The sequence below is a fragment of the Galleria mellonella genome, unplaced genomic scaffold (genome assembly GCF_026898425.1).
Source record: "Galleria mellonella isolate WM207_F2 unplaced genomic scaffold, CSIRO_AGI_GalMel_v1 utg96, whole genome shotgun sequence".
NCBI lineage: Eukaryota > Metazoa > Arthropoda > Insecta > Lepidoptera > Pyralidae > Galleria > Galleria mellonella.
Genome location: NW_026442179.1, coordinates 1213958 through 1230464, shown reverse-complemented (window position 1 = coordinate 1230464; position 16507 = coordinate 1213958). Strand labels below are relative to the sequence as shown.

General features: G+C 32.2%; 1 protein-coding gene across 2 annotated transcripts; it reads left to right on the top strand.

Moving 5' to 3' along the window:
* The first annotated feature begins 439 nt into the window (after positions 1-439).
* On the top strand, positions 440-12917 carry LOC113523357 (uncharacterized). Of its 2 annotated transcripts, none has more exons than XM_026909296.3 (2): positions 440-1032; positions 10791-12917. In XM_026909296.3, exon 2 carries the CDS (start codon positions 10813-10815, stop codon positions 11692-11694), a length of 882 nt encoding a protein of 293 aa, XP_026765097.1. In that variant the 5' UTR covers positions 440-1032; positions 10791-10812; the 3' UTR covers positions 11695-12917. The 2 variants fall into 2 exon arrangements, with proteins under 2 accessions (XP_026765097.1, XP_052758702.1); XM_052902742.1 differs by lacking the exon at positions 440-1032 and adding an exon at positions 3418-3544.
* The last annotated feature ends 3590 nt before the right edge of the window (positions 12918-16507 follow it).

The window sequence follows — 16507 nt, the reverse complement described above, 5'->3', positions numbered from 1 at the left end:
ATTTATTGTTGGTATTTCTAATCGGATCAATATAATTTATTTTCCAGTTTCGTTACCGTAACAATAGTGCTGACTCTCAAATAACGATGAGATTATCTAAGTATCTACTCTATGATACCTAGTGTTAAATTCCATGGATCAAGAATAACTTTTTTTTAGATACGCTAAATTACTATTTAAGAAGGAAACGAAGTTGTCAAATGGAAATATCGATTAGGTAATTCAAATTTCATTATCAATGAATAAAATTTACTGTTATTCAATTAACATATTATTATTTGTGTAGCGGTCCCGAAAGAGATAGCGTAAGGATACGATGTCTCTTTCGCACAGGTTTGCGATTATGTATGTCTCATAAACTTTGTATAACGTACTTACGTACTAAACGTTAAAACACAGTAGCGCCCCTAGTGGCATAAATTAATTCTAAAATTTCCATTTAACAATCATTTTTAAATTTAAAATAAATTCTAAATGTGTCTTTGAATTTTCATAATTATTATTTTCTTTTTGTGAGTTTTTAATAGTTTTACTGATAATAAAACTATCTATAGCCAGTTGAAAGTGATACCAACTAGGTATCTAATAAAATAAAGCATTGGAACGCACCTTCATCTGGAGTACTGAAAGAAAATCATGAATTTTTGAAATTCACATTTTTTTGTGTCAGTGTCATTTGATTTCTCTATTCTAAATTCGTATTAGAAATAGGGAGCAGAGAAAATGGATTTTTATTATTTTTTAATCAGTGCAAATTAACTATCAACTTTGCTTCAGATTTATTTTTTATTATAAATACATCACTAAATTAATGTAGTAATCCATGGTTAGGAGCGGATTCTTTGGTGCGATCTAATAATAAGTAATATAGTTATTTTATTTTAGTGCACAATGTAGTTAATACCTGGGATGTTTTCAATGTATGAGTGTTTGTATTTTTATCTCAATTTGTCAAGGACATGTTTATAATAAATCATCGCTACTCAAACCATTCGTCAAATTCTACGGGCTACGGATCATGCTCTTCAACGGGTAAATATTCATTTATTAAATATTAGTTAGCACATTTCCTTATATTTATTACTCTATTTTCTTACCTATACATAATTAATGAAGTCTTGATGAAAAATTTGTTTAGTATCAGTGGGTCCAATCCACCTGTTACATCCGAAATCTACAAATAATGTACACAGTTTAATATGATTTGTGAACGAACTTGCTACCATATTTAGATAATGTGCATTGTCTTATTATGGTAGTTTATATTTATATTCAATTATTATTTTTTTAAATATTAAAAAAAAATATTTAAAACTATTTTTAATTTATTTACAATTTCAAAGATGCATTTGAATTAACCAGTAAGTTATAAAAATTACGATTGAAAATAATAAGCATCATATCTGAATTATTGGATATATGGGGTTTAAGCACTATGACAGTTGGATAAATATAAATTGTATGGATTCTAAACATTTCAGAAAATTTGTGGTTATACATATTATTAGTCTTATCACAAAAATAATTTAAAAAAACTACCTATATAAACATTGTTTTACAAAACTGTCTAAGTGATTAAATTGATTTATAATATAAATCAAAAGAAATTAAATAAATGTTAATTTGGTGTAATAATATTTATTTGTAATTTTATGTCTCGGTCTTTAAAATATTGTAAAAAATATTATATAAAAATTATCTAAAAATTATAACTTTGAATACCTTTTATTAAAAATAAGATAGGTTTTTTTTGACATGCAGATTTTAGACATGCTTTTGCAGTAAGACATCTAAACATACTATACATCTACTGTCTATTATAAGTAAATTTTTTTTGTAGCAAGATATTCTGATTACTTTTTTGCATTATTAAGCAATATTTTATGACATTAATAACTCAGTTTGTCCTTCAATATGAACCAAGTTTTGTTCTTAATCAATTAAAGAAAAATGGTATAATAGATAGAGATTCCAACTCTTATTAAATATTTTATGATTAGACCATGGATTATAAATGTAGAGCAAAATTATGCAATATACATATGTAGAAAGACTGTTATTATTTGATATATATTGGATTTACAAGACATTGATGGATCAATTTTAATAATAAGAAAAAAGGTTTTTCTTCTTTTAATGTAAACAACTGGACTAAACTTGGAATTAACTAGCTATTGTGGTACCGTAAAAAATTCCAAAATGCTAAATCATTGTAAATATTGTCTATGACATTTATGGAAACTCAATGTATTTACATACTTATTTGTTTTTAATAATTATAATAATACATCAGGTAGTCCATATATTTTTTAAAAATATACAAATTTTAATTATAGAATATTTCTATAAAAACATTTACTCTGTACATTATTATCTGTGCTAATATTTTTAATAATAATAATAAAGCATATTTAATAAAACAAAATCTATCACAATTGTAGTAATTGTCTCCAATGTATGAAAACTACATACTTATCTATGGTTAACCACCAATAGGAGATATCGGCAGTTAACGAAACAAATATGGATAAAATTGTACAAGAGACAGGGAGAATTCATTCTTATTTCTGAATTTATTACAAATATTGTGGTAAAAGTGGTTTAATCTAAATTCCCGATATATTAAAATAAAAAATATATCTCTAAATAAGACAGAAAGTAGATATATAGTTTAGAAAAAATGTATATAATTATTTTATAAATGTCAGAAGGTATTGGTGGTTAAATGTCAATATATTCTTAGACTGAATCTAAATGATGTGTATGATGAACAAGGTGATTTAAATAAATTAAGTTGTGGGTTCAATTCTCAATTAGATGAATTTAAATTCTTGTTCTGTGTTTTTTTATTTTTTTTAGTCTAAATTTACTTTAAAGGATTGAGAGATTTAGGCGACAGAATGGTTTTTATCCCAGTAGTTATACGATACATACCTATACCTCAATTCAGACATAGAAAATATTTTGCACTTTGTTGTTACTCGTCACTAGATGATGCTACAACACGTTTTATCATACAGTTTACTATCTTAAGTAAAGATATCGATCTTTTCAATCGATTGAAATTCGGAAACCTACAAAAAAATCGACGTTATCTAAGTTAACGACGAAAAAACTACATACAAAACTTTCCAAATAAAGGGAAATCACAAAAAGAATAAAAATGACACGTAGGTATTCGGTATAGAATGAGATAGATCGATCTCGATCTATAAATTCATATATCTTTAAAAATATTCATAAAAAAAATTGGAAAACGTCGTTCAAAAATCGATATTCGATTAACAATTTAATATAGTTCTGAAACTTAAAAGAAACTGCAAAACAACCTTGGTCCCGTACAAGTGTCATGTGATTAGCAATAGTTAGAAAATTACGCTTTAAAGGTGTTGAATATGAATGTGGATGGTTATAAAGGAAAAAGACTGTCAGAGTAAAGGTAGATGTATAGCTTATAAGAAGAGAATGCTCAGGTATGACGGCTAATAGGAAACAGCGAAACAGTAAGAAAAAAACTATGCCGACTCGAACTAACGGAACAAAGGCAAGGCAATGAATAAAAAAATGTAGTCTGCAATACTGAATGATGGTAAATTTATTTTAAATATAATTTTGTAATAATTGTAAAAAATAGACAATAGAATAGAATAAATATTTATTGTGAGCTGTACATTTTAATTTTTCGTAAGATGTTATTAACGTCTTAAAGAAAAACAGCCTACCCATACATCGGGTATACAATACGATTAATTACGTAACATTAATTATTTTACAGTCATACATTAAAATCGTCAATAAAATAATAAAAAAAAAAAAAAAAACTAAAGCATGTCAATCAACAGTCACAATCGTAACCATAAGTCGTGATGTATATGGTGTTATAAATGGTAGTTTTTTAACTACTCGTAAAGAGAGGGGCAAGTTGATTGATGGTAGGTATAGAGAAATTATTTGGTACTTCCAGTACAAGCTGAAAATACCAGCTGGCCATATAATCCCATAGTCCCTATAATATGAGAGCGAGAGTATAGTGATCTCAATAATCTTAACAATAGATACTTACAAATAAAAATGTACTGTTCCGAAGTATCGTTTAGAAAAAGTTAATAGGTCTTTTATGAGAATGTGCATTAAATGTTATAATAAGATATCTAAGAATATTTTGTATCTACGATGTTAGACGATTATGTACGGGTTTTTAAATTATCATGTAGTTTTAGACAGTACATTTGAATAAATAGACTTGTACTTTTCTCAACAGGAACCAACTTTCTAAACCCTGCAGTAGATTTAAAAAAAATACGATTTAAAAGTGCTTGTACAAAAGTCTATTTGAATAAAGATGATTTGAATTCGAATATTTGAATATAATTTAGTAGTTGAATATTTATTGCCATTCTTCACAAATTATAATGTACATATATTAATTAATCAATATATTGTCCATTAAACAATAGTATAAAAACAATGAATAAAAGAAAAAAATAAATAAAATATAACAGAACAATCCAAAGTACCAAATTATTTATCATCTAATAACATGCTTTCTAAATAAATTTATAACCAACAAAATGAATTACATTATTTTAACAGGTATATGGTAGCACGCAACGAGGTTTATAGACGCACAATAAAATTGAACAATTAATGTTGACGTTCCAAGCTTGTTAGGTTATACATTATACAAACCAATCGAGATCCTTTGTCCAGTAGCGGTTGCCAAAAATACCTCAATAGCTATATGGTTTAGGATACTGAGATGAACATGATGTACGAGTACAATATGTATGTGTGTAGGTATCGTGATGGGATAGGATTCATTCGCTTCGCGGAAGTGCCCTTGAATATGCCTTTAAGTATACCGTAGATAATTTACAATAGGAGATAGGATGTACTAAGAAAAGCACAGTCGATACAATTTGTTAAATAAACTACTTAAGAAAAAATATGAGTACTTAAGGGAAAATAAATAGTATTGCGTATAAAACATTTGCAATTGAATTAGGAATATTTTTTATAAACTTATATTTTATATACTAAAAGCAATCCAAAACCTACATATACAACATACGTATAAACATCTTTCCATTTATTTGAATACACATTTATCTACGAGCGTCACATAAATCGATTCGATACTGAAACTGATAACAAAGATCCCATCTAAATTTCAAAGTTAATGTACCTACGAAGTATTGTGATTTTATTTTATGGTAGCTGTAGTGCGTATTCGTGACTTATATATTATATATTATTTTATTAGTAGTTATTAAAAACTTGTTATTATATTTACTAATTAGTTACTATTTCTTCATAAATATGACTATTCAATTAGTAATATACCATACTTTTCTCTCCCGCCCCATTATTATATTAAGTTATACAGAAGGCTAGAGATTAATCTAGCAATCTTATGATATATCTTTTGACTAAGTCTGATAAATAAACTTTCACCAGTTTAATAAATTGGGCTAAAATATATCATTTAATTGTGATTGCGATGACAGATATGAATTATAAAATAGTTAATTTTAAAGTTTAATGTGTTGTACTCGCATCTTTTGTAGAGAAAAAACAGTACCTATATACCTGATTTTCTCAAATTCTAAAATTACCAATTTCATCCCTAGCTAATTTCCCTGAAAAAAAAAAAAACCTCTGTGTATTGACTTACGATAATACAATTCTATTTTAGAGTGAACATGCTTTTCCTGTGAATTTATTACTATTTAATTAGCTGAGTCCGCGATTTAGCCTATAATAAAGTAAAAAAGTAGATTGTCCTTTTTTTGTTATGTCAAAACTATGTGTACAAAAATTACATGATATTTGGATGTGTCGTTAAGGCGACAAAACTTTTAGAAAATAACTATCTCTCAGAATAATATTAATATAGTATAGATGGAACTTTTTTAATGATTTAAAAATGTTAAAATTAGACTTTAGAGAATATTATATTTTTGTTTTAATTTAATGTTTTTCTATTTATTTGCTCATTCACTGTCAATTATATTTTCTGTTATTCCTGTCTACGATAGATTGGTAGATAACTCCATATGATGTTAAGTCCGCCATTTACACTATCTAGGTGTGTTAACATTTGATAAATAAATAAATATAGAATCTCTTTCTCTCTCTCTCTTTCTGCATTTATATCGCTTTTCATAGCTAATCATTTAATTGGTGCTCCGTCATCAACGCCCGACACACACAGGCACTTCACCTCCGTCGCTATATTTAGTCTCATTGTTGGTTGAACGCGATATATCGATCAACTGCATTTTATTTAGAGCATTCGATGTTCCTTCTGATGCAGATAAACAAATCGTGTTCATACTTTTTATTACTATTACACAATCTTTCATTATTCTTGTACGGAATTTACTCCCTTATTTTTTATGTAACTTAAAATGGCAAACAAGCTGACGTGATGGAAAGCCCACCTGATGGAAAGTGGTAACCATCGCCTATAGATATGAGCAGTACTATGGACATAATAGAGTTCACTTTTTGTCCATGATATCCCCCCATTCGTTGCAATTCTTGAGGACTAAGGTGTTATGCCTCTGTACCTTGTAAATTCACTGCCACGTGCCTTAATATTCAAACCGAATGCACAGCCATGCAAACATAACTGCTTTTGTACAAAGTCTTTCTCTGGTTATTCATAAAGAAGTAAAAAATCTCATAATACGGCTCACCTGATGGTAAGTGATTACCGTACCCTATGAACGCCTGCAATACCAGGGGTATTACGCGTGCGTTGCCGACCCTGAAGAATTCTCTTTACTCCTTTTTTGAAGAACCCCATGCTGTAGTCTCTTAGAGAAACCTCGATATGGAGCTCTTCCATAACCTTAACGTTCGTGAGAGAAAACATCGCTGAAACCGCGTTGTATGCGACCATTTAGGGCCTAGATGGTCGAGTACAACTTAGATTCTAGACTCTAAGTTATCAGGTTATAATTTGAAATCAATATTGTTTTTAGATGAGAATGCCAAACAAGCTGACAGCTCAGCTGTGATTGGAAGTGGTCACTGTCGTTCGTAGAACTAGCTTTTTGCTACTTCGGACACGTGAAATTAAGAAGTAGGAAAAGCTATTAAATATATTATGTAATTTAATTTATATATTCTAATATTTGCCGTCTAGGTCCTGGCATAGAATAGGCCACACCTTCCTTTCTCGTGGGTGTCGTAAGAAGCGACTAAGGAAGTTTATGGTGGTAGGATGGGCAGCATCGTCCCTCTTCTAACATCACCAAAAGTCATACTGCGTATGCCAACCCGCTTGCCAAGCGTGGCAACTACTGATAACCAAGATAAAAAAGTGTTCCCCAAATCGGTTTACAGTGGATGGAATTACGAGTTGACAAACATTAAGAAAAATACAACCGAATTGTGAACCTCTTTCTTTTCGTAGTCGGTTAAAAATACTTTTAAATCCGCCAATATTACTAACAATCCCTTTCTCCTTAAAAATATGTAGGAACTGTGATCTATGGCATGAACTGATCGTGTGGTTTATTTTGATCTCTTTATTGACTAGCGGAGAATTGATTAATGGAAAATACAGTGTTGAAGTAGTTCCTTTATACAACATGGCAACCAATGAGGTTTGCCCTTGGTATTAATTTATTAGATTCCTAAAATATTTTCTGAAATGTTTACGCTTTTAAATGATTGCTATGTTCTCAACTTGATAATCTTATATCTGCATTTCAACTATTTGTATTTATTTCTATATTAAGTTAAATAATATCTGTTAAGTAATAGTAGAAATCGCTTGTTTGTAGAAATAAGCATTGCATGCCAATAGTTGTGTAAAGTCTTTGGGTATACTTAACATGTAACCATTATCTAAAAAATATAGCCTTGCGCCGCAATATAATTAATAATATTTCTCATAATATATATCATTATATATTAGATATTTATGAAATTTGAACAAGGGCTAGTTTGGAATTTAGATTAAATTGTTTTTTCTAACTGGCTGGCAATCGGCTACAATATTTCTCTACTGTACATATGAATCTAAAATGTTTGATTTCGTTTTAGATATTAGAAATTCTTGAAAGTGTATTGTAGTAAGATATATGGGATATACCACAATATTTTCCTGTCGCTTTCTTGCCTTAACTAATATTACTTAAAAATTCTTTCACTCATAGAAAGCTACATTATTAGCATGTAATATTAGAATGTATTTTCAACGGACTTCAAAAAGAAAGAGGTTCTCAATTCGGCTGTTTTTTTATGTTTGTTATGTTATTACTCCGTCAATTCTAAACTGTTGAAGAAAACTCTTTTTTATCTGAAAGGAAACTCTAGATTGGTCCCGTAGAAATTTTATCAAAATCTGTGCAGTGATCTAGTTTTTAAATCAAAATAACGATTGTCACGATTGAAGTCTGTTTTTGTGGGACTCCATTTTTTATTATATTTAAAAAAATATTAGGGACTATATCTACCTATCTATCTACCCGTATGAAGCTACATGTAGATTTTGCTGTACAACAGGTTCTTATTCTACAAATAAATCTGCAACTTCAATCGTCACAAAATAATATTGGATCAACACGTGGACAAGTTAGCCCTATTATTCGAATAGTGAAAATCGGTTCATGCATTGCCATTTCTGAGAACCAACAACTTTATTTATAAAAACGTCACACCTTTTATAAACTTATTTTAGCTATTGCAGTATTTTGTCCTTTTTATTTGCGCTAAATTCTTAATTTAAAAGACAGTGACAAAGTATTTTTGTAGGTCAAATGGGTTTGTAGGAGGTTTTAGTTTTTATGAATAAGGAGTTAAGAAATAAGACCTCCTTATCCTAAAATTTTACGGTCATTTTAAACAAAAAGAAAAATAAAACGTATTAGCACAGTTACTTATCAGCAGAAATATAAGTAGGACTATCCAAACCGGCGACTTTTATACTTTGCTGTTGGATAGATAAAGAATGCCAAGTGATCGGATTCAACTTCTTTTACCTGTTTAGCATACATATTGCCATTGTGTTGAGAAATCAGCCTAGTCACTGCGTTACCGTGTCTAGCTTTTTTTTTTTACAACGCAGGGGGCAAACGAGCATGCGGCTCACCTGATGGTAAGTGACTACCGCCGCCCATGATCACTCACAACACCTGCGGCATTGCAGGTGTGCTGCCAGCCTTTTAAAAAGGAATATACTCTTTTCTTGAAGGTTATGTTGTTTCTAGGTGCGCCGCGACTTCTTTCTTGTATGAAGGAGGACCTGAATAAGGCAACCAAATGTGTTGTGAAAGTTGCCAAGTTCTGGTCTAAATATATTCAGGTGGCCTATTGGCTCGAAATAAGAAGAAGCATATACATATTCATTTTATTCATACACAGTCTTCGTTTACTAGCTTATACAAATATTGATGCCATTTTTCAGCACAAATGAAATTGATGACAAACAAAACTTAATAAATCTGCAAAAAGTAATTATATACCATAATTTTATTATTATAAAAAAGATAACATTACTATCTTTTATGAGTATGTAAAAAACGAAATTTTGTTACCCAAACCTATGATAATACTTGAATATACTATTATGTGAAGCAGATACGATAGGCCAGGCGTGTCCTAGATACGTCGGTGCTACGCCGCAACTCCCAAACGGAAATCGTGACAACATTGTCTGGTCTTTGCATAGGTACTTTGCTTTAGCAGAAAATTGTAACAAAATATTAAGTCCTGGATGGATTAAGTATTGAGAAGGATTTTCCAAAATTATATTAAGTACAATAATCCTCGTATTTTACTGAATTTGGTGTTATCTTTCGAAAGTCCATATCAATGGTTGATTGGAATTATTTTGTTTAATTCCGCTATCACTAGTACATATATACTAAAATAATAATATACTAAATTGTTACACATATGTGTGACTGCCAACACTCAAAGATTGATTACCACTATTACTACCACTTTCACAATCTTATATATATATATATATATATATATATATATATATATATATATATATATATATATATATATATATATATATATATATCTTATTGCACTTGAACAAAAGATACAGCAATTAGTTGAACAACTTGTTAGCAAGGGTGGGTTTATCTCTAAAAGAGATCTCTTCCAGCCAACCTAATGCTCTCAATTTTGCTAAACTCTCTGACTGCCATTTTGTTCACGCACATTTTGCAATACGTGTTTCGCCTCTAGACGAATTTATTTGCAGTTTGGGTGCCAAACGATTAACTAGGCTCTAAGCAGTAACACTAGGCTTTAAGCAGCAATCTAATAATTTGCCTGAAGATGCCTCGTTTAAACACATGTCGGAATGTACTTATGCGTTAACAAAATGGCAGTTGGAGATTAATGACTAATATGGAAGTTTACGAAACGTCTAGTACTAATAGTGGCGGTCAATCTTTGATTGTTGGCAATCACATACTTACTAAAGGTAATGGAATGGAAGTGAAACAAAATAATTTAAGAACAACTAATTAATTCTTATTCTTCTCGAATAATATTTATTTAGTCTATACATTATAACAGACGAATAAGAGTATTCTTTGTTCACTTTTTCATGAACAATTTTGTACAATATTCTTGTGTTCTTTTTTTTTTAGTCTCAACAATAACAACTTATTATAATTATTGTGTATTCTTAATTCCCAACCTACTTACCTCTATGCTCTACCACTTGTTCTATACTTGTTTTTTAATCTAAATCCCCTTTTACCTATTTAACATAGTAGAAATCTTAAGACTTCGTTATATCATTGTTACAGGCGATGAACACTTGACCTTACGATGGAGCATCGAGATGGATGGGGAGGCGGAGATTTGGGTGCAGCCGAGAACAGTACCGATCGCTTACAAGCAGATCGTGATCGGGTGCGCATCGAATTTTATGCCACTTATGACGTCATGACCGGTGTGCGCATAGCCGCTACTTTGGGCGGCTTTTTCGCGCTAATGGTATTTTTGATTGTTTATAAAAGTCGAAGCAAATCGGTGAAGGCTCTTAACGATCCAAAGTTAGTAGAACTAGCTGAGGCGGTGGTTGCGGAGGAACAGGCAGTAGAAGAAGAGCGACAGTTAACGGCGGCTTTGGAAGAGGCTCTATCAGAACGGGCACGTTCCCGGCCTTCTATAAGTGAAGAGCCTCCTTGGCCTCGAACTTCCCGCTTCGCGTCATATGGAGGTGGCTATGGCAGTTTATTAGCTCCACCTCGTCGTTTGTCAACTCTCCGTGGGGATTCGCTACCAGGATCTGCACTACGTTTTGCAGAGAGACGTGCCTCAGGAGGAGCACGAGATCGGCGGTTAAGTTCCGCGACATGTTCAAGTTCTGGAAGTTCGTATTTGGAACGTCGTGGTTCGTCAGTGGTGTGCGCTTTACCAGAGCGTCGTTTATCACCATGCCCTAGTGAGCGATTAGCACCACTCGCATCTGTAGGAAGTGTAGGGCCGTCTTACGCGGTAGAGTGCGAATTAGTATCTGTGGGTGCGGACTCTGTGTTTGCTGAAGATGAAGCAGACTCTACGGATGATGAAGTAGAGCAGTTTTCGACGGATAGTGGTGGCGGCGAAGCAGCGGCACTCGGCGAAAGTACTGAGTTAACAAGTCGACCTATGCCGCTGCCGCTAAGGTTAGATCGTGCCTCGCATTCGCGAGAAACATTGTTCTAGTCGCTGGCACATGTTGTCGACTGTTATATGTTACTGGTACATGAAAGTATCGACTTTTCTTATTATATTTGTTGTTTATTTCGAATTGGCATTTAACATATCACACTGAACTTTAAAATAACATATCATTTAAAGTTACAGGTTGGGACATCAGTCAGGTACAGAGAGAAATAAAAATGGAAACGTAATGCATATACGTGCAGGAAATGAAGTGTAGGACTTAAATGATTTAGAATTAAACTCTTTTAAGGATCTCGCGTAAATTTGCTTCTTTTACATTATTATCGAAAGGGAAAAAGGGAAAAGTCGATATTTTAATGTTTTCAAAATTAGGAATAGTATGTAAATAGTTTGTTTTTGTTAATAAATTGATGTTTCGCAATGTTGATGTTCACAATCTACGATAAACTGTAATTTACGTGTATATTTATAGCCGGATGTAAATTATTGCTCGTTTTTTGCTAACAGCCTATAGTTGATCAGTATGGTGATGTCGCTCGGACTGGGAACCCATTTACCATTTATTCTTGTGACATGTTCACCGTTTAGTGTTCTTTGTAAAAGTATTAGGAAATAAAGATCTGCCGAATTAGTCTTTTATAGGCGCATTAAATGTATGTACTTACTATTTATAGGCAAGTTCAATAGTTTTCGAAGAATTTTTAACTTCTTACAACGGCCATTATGTTTATAAAGTTTTCAACTATACTGGGCTAACTGCCAACCCCACTGAAAGTGAGGTAATAATCTGAAGTTTGCCGATTCAACATGGTGTTGTAGATAGTACTTACCTACTTGTTAGGGTAGATAGTCGTCAGTGCAAAGTCAATTTGATAACATAATAAATGTATTATAATTAGTCAAGTAACTACCCTTAAATGATTGGAGGGCATATAAGACCAATTCGTCCTGTGAACAATAAATAAAGTCGGTAGCGGCCTAAGGTGTAAACATTGTTCGTACCAATGTCCTTTTCCAACAAAACTGCCACTGTTCTTGTTTTAAGGACACCAGAATTTTATTGATTCTAGTGTACCGATTCCGCCGCGGGCCACAGCGGTACGCGGACCCAGTAGCAGATTGACTCACATAAGTCGTTTTTATTGCGATTAGATTTACGTGTTAGTTTATGTAATGTTCGTTGCTCGAATTAAAAAGAGCTCCCTGTAGTCTGTAAAACGTTGAAATGTATGTAAAAAATTGTAAATATAAAACGCAACATATCTGTTGTTTCATTTTTCATGATCACATTTTTTTGGTTAGCGAAATAAACATTGCTTGGTTTATTATTGCTACATAAAACTAAAATAATATCATGTTATAGACGTGGTCGTGACTCGTGTGGTTGGGGTATTTGTTATTGGTACGTCATCTTCTGAAATCGGATAAACTCGTATTTTGATTGCATTGAAATAGTGTAATCGTTTCTAATGATTATCCAAGTCGGTACCTACTAAGTATGGTTAATAATTCGATATCTATATATTGGGTACTTTTGGACATTGATAGTTGAAAAATGGTCATCACCCATTTCGATATCTCTTGGATATCTATTTTCGAATATATAGTTTGATATCCAGTATTATTTTTTGAACTTAACAAACTCATTATTCGACCAGTATATAGATATTGTAACTAAAATATATAGATTTTGCTATATATTATCCCTATTTTTTTTTTGATGGATGAAAATGGTATGGTAACCTCGCCTGCGCTAACGGGATACACTGGCGGAGCACCAGTGAAGGGAGATAGATGAGAATGAAAACAGGCCAGTTAGCCTATCATGATGAATTCATCAGGAATTAATCAAGATAGTTTCCAGGGAGAACCGCGAGAAGGTCGACCTGGTTGGGTATATTGCTAGCAATAGGATTCTCAGTCTCCATTACTAACAATCCCTTTTCCCCCATATATTATCCCTATTACCTACCTATCTATTACGACTTGATTGGGAACGTGAGAAGTAAATTTGTATCTAATTATTTTATTTTCAAAGATTAAAGGCTACAACAAAACTAAATTATCATTTGTTTTGTTGTGGTTTACCAACTTAACTACAGACTAGTTTTCTAATAGTTATGTAAAAGGAACCAATGATACAGACATTTATTAGTTTGTATATGTAGGTATCTACCTATTTTTAGGGTTCTGTACCAAAAAGGGACTAAGGAACCCTTATGGTGCGATTTTGTCCATCCGTCCTTCACAGCATTTCTTAGCAACTATTAATGTTATTAATTTGAAATTTGGAATAGCTTTAGATATCATTGGCCTTCATATATTGCAAATTAAAATAATTGAAAAAATATGTTTATTGTTCAAAATGAATTCTCAAAATTTCAAAATTCACCTTCTAGTCCAAGTGGAATATCATATGAAAGATCTTCATTTGTATATTTTAAAACAGATTTTTATGTTGCGTAGTTTTTATAATTGTGATAAAAAATACAAGAAAACAATCATCCCTTCTTATCTTCGAAGTTTCTGTTTAAAAAATATGAAATAATTATAGATTATAAAGATATATGTGAATATTCCTACCGTTAGGAACGTTCGGAAACTACGCTACATCTTTTCATCAAGTTTGAAGACGAAGGTCTTTAACTTGTGGTTATGCTGCAAAGTAGCAGAGTAGTCCTATTGTTTAAGCGCCACGAGCCAGCGTAACGCGTGTTTGACCAACGTTGCAGTGTACAATTGTTATAAGACGAGTTTCGGTTAATAGTTTTTGGGTGAAAGAGTAACAAACATCTATTAATAGATCCTTACTAATTTGCGTTTATAATAGTATTAGGAATAGTAGACATGACAGTCACAAAACCTCTTCAGTGACGGCCTCGGCTGTGTAACGGTCGGAGGTTGAAATCCTGCACAATACAAATATTTGTATTCTATTCACGAGTACGCCCGTTTATATTGGTCTTTGTGTTTATTATGTTAATATTAATATGAGAAAAGTAAGTATTTCTTTGCTTAGTTTGTGATTTTTTAGTGGGTATAAATGGAAAGGTAACCCCGTCTGCGCCATCGACATACGCTGGCCGGACACCAGAGAGAAGTGATAGGTGAGAATAAAAGAAGGTCTGTTAGCCCATCGCGAAGAATTCCATGAGAATTAACGACGATGGTTACCCAGGGGGAACCGCGTGGAGATCAACCTGATTGGGCTATCTCCTATCAGGTATCTCCTATAACCTGACATTGCTAGCAATGGAGCTGTTATACCCGATTAGTAACAATCTCTTTCCTTCTGCTTAGTTTGGGATTAGATGGCATTATGTAATACGTACAAAATTCAGGAGCAAAACAAGTCATAACATTTTGTAAAAAAAAATATTTGTGGCTTTAACCTTTTATGGGGTAATCAAATATAATACGTTATAGTCGTAAAATACTGACGGATATATATATTTAATATTTGTCAGATCCGTCAGTATTCTACGACTATGACGATATGTTTGTGGTGAACGTAATACTATAACTTGATATCGCAGAATTCATAGATTCGAGACCCTAAAATCTACTCTATCTAATGTTAGAAAAATCAACACATACCTACATTTCACCGAGTGTATTTATTTGAACCTATTATGGGAAGGGGTACCCCATAATAATGATAAAAGGTCGTAGTGAGATGGCGCCATCTATGCCATCGTACACATAAGATTATTATTATTTGTGGTGACGTGTGTTACCAGCTTTCACTAGCGGATTCAAAGCCTTAAAATTACTTAACATTTACAATACTAGGTGACGCTAAAATCGAGTCTTGTTTTGTTTATTGATAATTTTATATTTAAAGATAATTTGAAGAAAAATTTATTTAAAGCGATTACGACAGTGTTAAGGCTGGGTGACAGACAGACAAAGAATTTGATCTTTATGAGGATCCGAGGAATTGATCGGATTGATACCTGCTGCTGATTTTCACCACCATACAACTCTCCATGAATTAAAATTTCATCCCAACTATCTGGACGAGTGGCGGTCTTCCACCGTGCGTTTTTCAAGGCAATTTCTTCCACGTAAAACCACCCTTTAGAATCAACTTCTAGCAGCAGTATTTCCGAAACGATACGACATCATAACCTTCAAGAAAAGAATATATTCCTTTTTAAAAGGCTGGCAGCACACCTGCAATGCCGTTGGTGTTTTGGGTGATCATGGGTGGCGGTAGTCACTTACCATCATGTGAGCCGCATGCTCGTTTGCCTCCTGTGTTGTTAAAAAAAACTTAATTAATTTATTTTTAACAAGGTGTTGCCTGTTAGGCTATTTTTTTTTAATGGGTTAAAATGGTATGCTAACCCCGCCTGCGCTAACGGGATACACTGGCGGAGTACCAGTGAAGGGTGATAGATGAGAATGAAAACAGGCCAATTAGCCCATCATGATGAATTCATCAGGAATTAACCATGATAGTTTCTAGGGAGAACCGCGAGGAGGTCGAACTGGTTGGGTATATTGCTAGCAATGGGATTCTCAGTCTCCATTACTAACAATCCCTTTCCCCCCGCCTGTTAGCCTATTAACAAACAGGAAACGACTAATTCTTTTTTAGCTTCGGTATTTTGGAAACGAGTATTATTGTTATTATTATATATATTATTATATTATATATTATTCAAGTATAATGTACTACGATAATCAAAGTTTTTATCATTATTTTTTTCTTACAGTAATGAGCATAGATTAAGAATAGTATATAACATCTTCAACCCAGTTCAACGTTGCTAGATTGAGTATTTATTTTGAAAATTTAGCAAATTATTTTTGTGTGAAAATGGAAAAATAAAATAAATTTGGGGCG

Bases quoted from the DNA above. Each gene is read 5' to 3' on its own strand.
- LOC113523357 (XM_026909296.3), top strand. From the start codon at position 10,813: ATGGAGCATCGAGATGGATGGGGAGGCGGAGATTTGGGTGCAGCCGAG.